Source organism: Haplochromis burtoni, unplaced genomic scaffold (genome assembly GCF_018398535.1).
Source record: "Haplochromis burtoni strain Fernald_Lab_line unplaced genomic scaffold, NCSU_Asbu1 Contig_575, whole genome shotgun sequence".
Lineage (NCBI taxonomy): Eukaryota > Metazoa > Chordata > Actinopteri > Cichliformes > Cichlidae > Haplochromis > Haplochromis burtoni.
Genome location: NW_024582936.1, coordinates 195,157 through 204,898, shown reverse-complemented (window position 1 = coordinate 204,898; position 9,742 = coordinate 195,157). Strand labels below are relative to the sequence as shown.

Below are 9,742 nucleotides of genomic sequence, written 5' to 3'. Positions count from 1 at the left end.
CCACTATGAGCCATATGTTCTGGACCTGCTCTGATTTGAACTGGTTCTGGGAATTCGTTTTTAAAGCTCTTTCATATGTGTGTGGGAAAACAATTTATCCCAATCCGATGACAGCAGTCTTTGGTGTACTCCCAAACCAACACGGGATAACTTCTTATCAAATGAATGCAGTGGCTTTCTCATCTCTCCTGGCACACAGGCTAATTCTTCTTAATTGGAAGGATTCAGGTCCGCCAGTGTTTGTCCAGTGGGAGAGGTGAGAGAGGTGATGAGGTGCTTGCAGATAGAGCATTTGAGATACAGTTTGAGAGGGTCTCAAAGTAAATACTACAAAAGCTGGTCATCCTTTGTTGAATATGTGGAGAAGTTGTCATTTACTGAAGTATGATGTATTACTGCTTTTATCTGTGTTTGGGGTTTTTTTCTCTTTCTTTCTTTAAAGCCACCTACTATCTGTAGCAAGCCGGAAAGAACTGCGCACAATGCAGCCCCCTTTTATTTATGTATTTATTTTATTCTATTTTTGTTTGTTTTGTTTTTTGGTGGGTTTTTTTGCCTTGTTCACATGGTAGTATTTTTTGTTTGTGCCCATAGATTATACATTTTCCTGCATCCAACTTGTTTGCCAGTGCGTGGCACAACCGGTTTCACAATGGCAGTGTTTGTAATCGCAATTCGAGTTATATTTTTCTGTACTTTTCTCACATTGGAAAATCATAAATAAAGTTGTCCAAAAAAAAAAGTGCAGAATAAGAAAAAGGGAGCACAGGATAAACAAACAAACACTGGAGGCAAAGATGGAAACAGTAACAGATGACAAACACATCGTCTGATTTCAGTTTCTTTAGTCACATGATGTCTAAAGTCACTAATGAACCATGTGACGGACGGTTTACTATTTCTCCACTTGCTACAATGTATATGGTATTTACCTAATGTTAGTCACAGCAGAGATACGTGGATGTAAATGATCCGTATAGAAGGTAACATCAAATATATTAAACTGTGGGATGTCATTGACTTTCAGTGATAACCAGCTGTGCAGTTCTTTTTTTGTAACTCCATTTTTATTTATTTTTAATGAGCAGTGATGGATCCCACACTTCCTCGCTCGCTCGCACAGGGCCAGTGTCCAGCTACAGCATGTTAAAGAAGGCAAGCATACATACATAGATACATAAGCACTCTTTGGCCTCATATGAGGCAGTCCTCCGGTCTTCCCGTTCCCTGTGCCATCCATAAATAAATGTGTGTGTGTGCCGAGAAAGAGAGCTCCCAACACTAGGTGGCGCTCTTCACTGTATTAACAAAGGCAGCATGGGTCCCCCGTTTCTCAAAAAAAGGTCTCTGTAGTCTGAGTATGTAATGTGTTCCATCAGATAGCCACCACACACTTTCTGGATCCAGATGTTACATGTGGGAGGTTCTGGTTTTAACCACCTGATAGTTCTGGTTTTTAGGGCTGCAGCGAGTACTTTATTTAGCTGCTGAGTTTTGGCTTTGCAGTCAGTAAGTTCTGGACTCCTTCCCAACACTAGGACGTCATGGAATATTTACTTTGAAAACTGCCTCCAGTTTAGGGCAGAGCCCAAATATATGGGTATGGTTGGCAGAGTGTGTCCCACAGTTGCTCCAGCATGAACATGTGTTGGGCCCATCTGAGCGGTTCTGCTGTTCTGTAGAATCTGGTGATAATTTTCCATCTAAACTCTCTCCAGCTGACCAAAAAACAGCTGATACAGGATCAGAAAACGAGCACAGGTCCACCTCAAATGTAAACCTCCTCAGATACTGGGTATATATTATTAATTACCTTAAAATGGGTTTGTTTAACTTTTGGGGGAACAGGCCACTTAACAAATTCCGAAAACGCTTTTTCCATGAGTGACTGATGCCCGTGAAGGCCTGCAGACGTCTACCCAAGTCAAACTCATGGAAAGGAATTGATTTGAAGTTCACACTAATAAACTTATTGTTACATTTGCTATCATTTAAATTACAGTTTCCCATTTTTAAACTTGGCAGCGCTGGTTTGACGTCAGAATATAACATTGTGTTGCATATTAGCTGCTTCAGAGCTAATGGGATAGCGTGACAAGCCTTTCTGTAATGTTTTAGTGGGCAGTCTAAATTGTGTCTCTTCAGAAAAGATACAAAATCCAATAAAGCACTAAGCTGCAGGATTCAAACACAAGTGTGACTTATAAACACATGTTCATACTTTTATTCCACAATCAGAGAGACAGAAACAGAGAGAGTGCAGGACAGACAGGTGACAGTCTCAGGTGTACACACTGCTACACAACAGCACAGAGAAGCAGGATTTAGTGTTTGTGTTATTACGAGTGTAAACAAGAAGAGTTCCAGATGGTGCAGTGGACACATGTGTGACTGCTGTGATTAAAGCATCTTTCTTTCAGCTTAACGAGTGAACCGTCAGCTCGTTCAAACACACGTTAAAGTCAGTTTGGTACTTACTTTTGAAAGTTCATTCTTCGGCCGTATTTTTCGGCTAAATTATCCACACCCAGCTATGAATTGTGGGATATATGGGACTAGGAAGTATACACCGGACCACACTTCAAATTTGGGGAAATGGACGGCGCATTTGGAGTACAAATAGCCGTCGTCGCTGTGACGTAATAGGTCTCAAAATGCGTATTCGAAGTGTGCGGTCGCTGGATTGGGACACAGCCATGGACTGACTTTGGAGACCGAATTAATACTTTCATCTAAAGCAGGGGTGGGCAATTCCAGGCCCCGAGGGCCGGTGTCCTGCAGGCTTTAGATCTCACCCTGGGTCAACACACCTGAATCCCATGATTAGTTCGTTACCAGGCCTCTGGAGAACTTCAGGACATGTTGAGGAGCTAATTTAGCCATTTAAATCAGCTGTGTTGGTTCAAGGACACATCTAAAACCTGCAGGGACACCGGCCCTCGGGGCCTGGAGTTGCCCACCGCTGATCTAAAGGAAGCACTGAAGCTCCTTAGTGTTTGGAACAGCTGATTATCGCTGCCATGCAGATACTTTGGAGCACGTCTCTCAGTGAGAACCCTTCCTGAGCAAAAGGGACGATTGCAATGCACTCAGACGCCACAGGCTCCGCCTTCTGCTGACACCCCCTAGGCTCTGATTGGCTTCTTGAAGTGATAACCATACAAACTACACAAACTAAGTGGAATCACACTGAAAAACTTTATTTAAAAAAAACACAAACCAGAAGTTGAAAAAAAAAAATCTATACAACAGGTGTGTGTGAAGGGGTGGAGCCTCTTCAGGGCCGTGGGGGAGGTCTCATCCCAGGAGGAGGTGGTCCTGAAAGAGCAGAGCACAAGTCACATTGGTCTGATAAATACCACGATGTGATCCTCCGATTGGGTGTTTCCAGAGTGAAATCTTACCTCTCATGCCCGGCGGAGGAGGCCTCATGCCTGGGGGGGGCATACCCATTGGAGCGCCGCGACCCGGACCAGGTGGCATGCCCATTGGAGGACCCATCGGTGGTCGCATGCCAGGGGGCGGTCCCATCATACCTGCAGAGAGGGGGGAGAGATTAAAATGGACCAATCATCAGGGAACAGCTGACCCTGTAAGAGAGTAAACTGATTCTTGATAATGAAGAGGATGATCACTGATCACATGATCACTGAGCAGCGCTTTGTTTAAGAGGCTCCTCCCCTTGTGCTCACAGAGGGCCACAGAGCAGAAGCCTCACACCTGGGCAGGTGATCACTCAGTCTCCAGGTGAAGAAAAGGAGAGGAGCAACGACCGCACCAACAGAGACTCCTCAGCTTGACGCTGCATGCCCGCCATGTTTAAACTACGAAACCTAGAGTACGGACTAACGAACCCACATCTGACTCCTCCCACTGATTTCTCCTTCTGCTGTGATTTTGTTTATGCAGGTCACATTCTGATGGTCAGCGCTACAAACTACAGGTCCAGGGTCTCCTTCTCTACAGGTGACAAAGGAACCACTGCAGCACCATGAGGAGACTGCAGGTCACATGACTGAGGAATCTGAACGCACCTGGTGCCTCACCTGTAGCTTCTTGGGATTTTATTTGTTTTTAAAGAAACATCACATCAAACTTGGTCTTGTTGCCAAGTTGTCTTACAGTGACATCACTGACCTGGAGGTGGGGCTCCTCTGCCCATGGGGGGCGGGGCTCCTCGCCCAGGTGGGTACTGGGTCGGCGCCCCAGCGATGCTGGCGCCTGCTGCTGCGGCTGCAACGGTCCCTCGACCCTGCGGCGTCATCACCTGCCCAAACACAGGAAACTGTCATCACTGAGCGTGCTCAGACACACACACACTGAGACCAGCTGGCATCACCATATTTACCTGCTGCGATGGTCCGCCCACACCTCTGACCGGCCCCGCAAGGCCAGCTGGTGCCTGAGGCATCGGAGCACCAGCGGGAACGCCGCGACCTGCTGCCCGCCCCACGCCTGGCCCTCCTGCCACGCCTGCCAATGGGACACGAGCGATCCCCGTCTGTAGGAGAGGGGTCAGAGGTCAGAATTAATTCAACACAAACAAACACAGTTTCACGAAGCTCCTCCCGCAGGGGCCACTCACGTCCTTAGGGGGCGGGCCCTCCACTGTCATGGAGACCAGGTTCTCCCCCCTCAGCAGCACCAGACCCAGAACACGTTTCTCCTCACGCTCCGGCTGCTTCGAGTTCTTTGGCCTGAAAAACACCCAGAAATGAGTCACGGTGTGGTTACAAATTCATGGGCTGCATCCTCCTGAGGACCCGGCCTTCGCGGTCTACGTGGGCCAGGTCCTCAGAAGGTCGGGTACGCCGGAATTGCGAGGCTGTGAAATGGAGCGGTCTAGCCTTCACATTAGCGTCACTGCTGACTCAGAGGAGTTTAATAACCTCGGCCGTCTGCTCCTTGCTTTCTGAAATATAACAGAACACTGGAGTAAACTCTCAACCGTCTCACACGTCTGTTTAATCAGTTTTCTGTTTGATGTTTATTCAGCTGTGTGAAAACCACGGAGGAACCCACCGGGGGGATTATTAAAGTTTTATTTAAAATCTAATAACTTTGATCTCAGCCAAACTGATTTACTCAGGAACAAATAAAACAAGTTATCTAAGTGACTTATATATCATGTTTGACCTGACGGCTGTGATCTGAAAACGATGTGCCGGGAGTTTGCCTGGCACATCGAGCTGGTGGGTAGCAGATGTCTCCAAAAACGTTGGAGCAGTTTTGCAAATATGTGATGTCTTGATAAACAGAGCAGATATTTGATTTTACACAGCTACTTTCTCGCCTGAAAATATCTTCAAAGTTTATTTTGTGACCCAGAAAAAGTAATAAGAGTAAAATTAAAACTTAGTAGCGGTCGCCATTGTTGGAAACTGCAATTGGCTGGGCCACGCTATGAATTCTGGGATATGGTGGGCCACAAAGGACACACCCGACCCATCCTTCAAAAAACGTTGCGTCGCTGTGACGTCCTCAGGAGGATGCAGCCCATGAATTTGGACACCCCTGTGTCGTTCAGTTGCAAAGATGAAATCAGATCAGGGTGAATGAATGATTGGTTGAAAAGGTGTTCAGGTGTGTGCACTCTGTCTCTATCAAGATGTGGGACAGGAAGCTTTAATGTTTCCATGGATACAGTTTAAAGCTACCCCGCTCTGATGTGCAACCATCACCTTAGAAACAAACAACAGCACTGAGCACGCTCAGACAAATCATTCTCTGTAATTGAAATGTTTATTTTCCCGCTCTGTGCCAAAAATCACCAGTTTCTGCTGCTTCAGCTCAGACACTTATGTGACTGTATCAGATTACACTCACGGGGATCGCTGTCTGTGGAAGACACCTTATAAAACCCAGAGTTAACCCTGGCTAGTGACATGCAGCCTCTGGTTCGATTGGTTTTCTCTGTGTGACTTTTAACACCTGTAGCTCCACCCCTTAATCCAGTGTATAGGCAGAGCCAGATCACTTACTTGATCTTCCTGAACTCATCGCAGTCACACAGGATGAGGTTCATGTGTTTGTCGAAGGCCTTGAAGGTGCCGATGAAGATCCGCCCATCCTGCAGGATGCACCTCATCCTGAAGTCGATGTGCTGCAGCATCTTTGAGCTCTTCCCCACCGTCTGACCAATCAGAAAGAGGGGCTGTGTTACATCATCATCATGACTGACCATTGGAGCCACCACATTACATTATCAATACCCTCATCAAAAACATCAATATCATCAGCATCTGACCAATCAAAGAGACACGCCAGTTCCATCATCAACATCTTCTTTTAGACTCCTCAGGAAAGTCTCCAGTTCTCAGAGCTAAGACAGGTAAGGGGTCAGAAACCAGGGGCTCCCCATCAGCATATCAGAGGTTACGTGTCTTCACCTCAAGGGCAACGTGCTTCAGTGATGAGACGCCTAATGGCATTCAGCCAGAAACAAAAACAAAGTGGGCGGTCCCAAGTTGAACTTCACAGCTTTGAGGTGAGCAACCAAACCAGCCAATGAGAGCAAGGCACAAGGTATTACAAGGCAACTGCAGCTGAGGGGACCTCCACAAGACTGACCTAACAGAACAACTTCCTTTGATGACAGAAATATGTCTGAAGGTTCTCAGCCATTCAGGTCATCGTAGTCTAAGGAGCTTGGAAAGAAAAGCGAAAGAAGCAGTGTATCAGAGAAACTCAGGAGTTTTCTCCAAGCACGACATCCCGGTGTATTTCAGACCCAGAAACACACTCAGACACAAAGTGGTTTGTCCCAAAGACAAAACTCCAAAACACAAACTTAACAATGTGGTGTTTGCTGTACAGTGCAGCGAGGAATGCCCAGACCTCTACATTGGAGAGACCAAACAGCCACTTCACAAGCGCATGGCACAACACAGAAGAGCCACCTCCACAGGACAAGACTCAGCTGTCCATCTGCATCTAAAGGTCAAAGGTCACTCTTTCGAAGATGCCAATGTTCACATTTTGGACAGAGAGGACAGATGGTTTGAAAGAGGAGCGAAAGAAGCATCTATGTCCACTGTGAGCGACCATCTTTGAACAGAGGCGGGGCTTACGACACCAACTGTCTGCCATCTATAATCCAGTTTTGAGTTCCCTCCCCAGACGCCTTAACGCCCACTCACATCCTGGGCCATCTGACCTCAGGAAATCACATGATAAGGTGGGGCCAGGTTTCACAATGGAATTTCCCCACGGGGCTCAATAAAAAGTGTACATTATTTTTATTATTAGTCCCTCTTTGGGGGGGAAACTCCCACGGGGTTTAAATCTGGGACTCTCCACCATTTGACTCTAGAACTGAAGAAGCTTCTCGGATGAGAGGTGAAATGTCTTCAAGCAACTTAAAGAAGTCCAGACGCTTTTCTTTCTAAGCTCCTAAGACAATGACAGAGAAACAAAGCTCAAACTGTGACCGGGACAGGAAGGAAAGTGGACACTGTCCCACCAGTTCAGAATAAAACCCTGCTGAACTAACAGAGACTACAGTAAACTGAAGCTCAACTTCTGTGGGAATGCTACGTTCTAACTGATGTTACTGTACACTCCTTTTATTCCTACACCGCAACCTTCCACGCCAAGTTTATGCCAACCCAATGTGTAGTTACATTTCTCAGGAGGTGCACATCAGGTTATGGCTTAAGTTACAATGCAGAACTGAAGAATAATTCACCTGTAACCTGTGTCAGCACTGGTCGATAAGGTGTTAGAGCACACAGGTGCTTTCATAATAAAGGGTCAGCACATATCAATAAAACAGTAGAACTCTAGATAGTGTCTTCCATCTAACCTGCAGGCTGATTGATAATACTTTATTCATGGAGTCTCCAAAAGTTGATTCTGTTCATCTGGACGTAGCGTTTTGTGGGAGAAACGTTTCATCACTCATCCAAGTGACTTCTTCAGTCTCAGCTGACTGCAGGTTTCAATCTTATAAACAGGACATTTGCATGACTGAAACCAGCCCACTGAAGGAACAATGGGCTGAGTGCTCAGTTCCTTAATCATAATTATGCAAATTCTCATGACCATTGATCAACAACTACTGACCAAAACCCACTGATCAATGGCCATGAGTACCATTCACATAGAGTTGGGGAATGGCTGCAATCACAGCATTGTAAGATGGCCAAAGATGTAACCTTAGGCCCCCTCCTCGATTCAGAGATGGTTTTTATTCATGGAGCTGGACTGGAGCAGCAGGGATCGAACCAGCAACCTTCCCATGCCCTGCTTTGTTCCTAAGCTACAGCCACCCAATGCTGCAAGCCCCTTTCCCAATAAAAGTGCACCACTCTGACCTGTCTGTAGCACAAGTTAAATATAGTTATTTCAATAAAGTTAGCTCGACCCTGTTAGCCGTTAGCCTCTCTGTTTGCCACCGAGTTCGCTCATCGTGTGCGCAACTCCAGCAGCTCGGGAAGATCAGGCCTACCGGCACGGAGACCAGAAGAGTGTCCCGGTAAAATCCGGACTTTGCCCCCGGAACCCCAGGTCTCGGTTACGCCCCGAGGTGGACTCGAACTCGGCATTGATGATAGAGCCGGGTCTGATCAATAACACCCCCGCCTCCCTGACGTCTGTGCGACGTTCCCTCTCCCCGCTGTAAACCCTTAAATGAGCGGTAACTGAAACGATACCGCGCTGTCCGCAGCGACAGGGACCCGAACCATCGCCGGAAACGGTACTCACCATGTTTGCGATTCCGATGGCTCTGATTCACACCGGATTAAAAAAATTCTGACCCGCGGATATCCCGCCAGGCCGCCTTTAGCAGGAACTACAGGAAATGACGCACAGCCGACCGGAAACTGTGGCAACGCCGAAAAGATTCCCCCTGTGCGAGGAACAACAGGTTCCTGCGCGAAGACTGAAATTGTTAATCACGTTAATTAACGTTAACAAGTTCAAATAAAGTTTCACGTTCACCGCTCACGGATCGTTTGCATGTACGTGCTTTCTGACGTCATTAAAATAAAGAAATCTTCTGCAGTCAGCGAAGCAGCTTCACTGTGATACTGAATCACCAAACAGCTGGCTGCTGGTCTGAGATCAGCTAAATGATTTTACTACTGCAAATTTTGGTACCCGTGCTGGTACCAGGTGAACCCAGGGCCAGCACTGATGTAAGGAGAGCAGTGCGTCCTGATGTATGAGATCTAAGGCACTCAGCTCGGCTGCTGTAGTTTTAAATGTGCTAAATGATGTAAATAAATCAGTGCCCACAGACATGTTTTATGTTCTTTTTTTTCCATTCAAACCTTTATTTAAACCTTTTTTATTTTTATTTTATTGCTGTCTGGTTTTATTACTATGTGCATATTAGTATTGTACAGCACTTTGGTCTACCAGGTGTGTTTTTAAAGTGCTATATAAATAAATAAATAAATAAATAAATAAATAAATAAATAAATGATGATTTAAACCTCAGTACAATACAAAATAGAATTAAACAATACCATATTAATGGTGTTGTACTTACAAAAAAATTGCATACCATAGACAAACAAATAAAAGAACAATTTTCAGAACCTACAATATAAATATGTTAGGGGGAAAGTAACTGATCAAGCCAAAGAATAAAGTGATTGAAAGATCTTGATTTTTTCCACAAACACCAATAGTTTTTATAGCTTTTGGGTTAGTGGAGTTCTTAATTGAATTAAGATACTGTTCAAGTTCAAAGGAGAATACATAAAAAGAGGGATGTCTTCCTAAACACGTGGAC

General features: G+C 45.7%; 1 protein-coding gene across 1 annotated transcript; it reads right to left on the bottom strand.

The window, feature by feature from the left end:
* Nucleotides 1-3,184: 3,184 nt before the first annotated feature.
* Nucleotides 3,185-8,850, bottom strand: snrpb (small nuclear ribonucleoprotein polypeptides B and B1). The gene is made up of 7 exons (XM_005948159.3): nt 8,707-8,850; nt 5,982-6,133; nt 4,586-4,697; nt 4,349-4,501; nt 4,138-4,267; nt 3,405-3,536; nt 3,185-3,318 (listed from the first exon to the last, which is right to left on the bottom strand). Exons 1-7 carry the CDS (start codon nt 8,707-8,709, stop codon nt 3,278-3,280), a joined length of 723 nt encoding a protein of 240 aa, XP_005948221.1. The 5' UTR covers nt 8,710-8,850; the 3' UTR covers nt 3,185-3,277.
* Nucleotides 8,851-9,742: the final 892 nt, after the last annotated feature.

What these genes read in the sequence shown, in the direction of transcription:
- snrpb (XM_005948159.3), bottom strand. An exon ending in AGGGCCCGCCCCCTAAGGAC is followed by an intron (nt 4,502 to 4,585) that starts GTGAGTGGCCCC and finishes CCTCTCCTACAG; the next exon opens with ACGGGGATCGCTCGTGTCCC. An exon ending in CAGAGGAGCCCCACCTCCAG is followed by an intron (nt 3,537 to 4,137) that starts GTCAGTGATGTC and finishes CCCTCTCTGCAG; the next exon opens with GTATGATGGGACCGCCCCCT.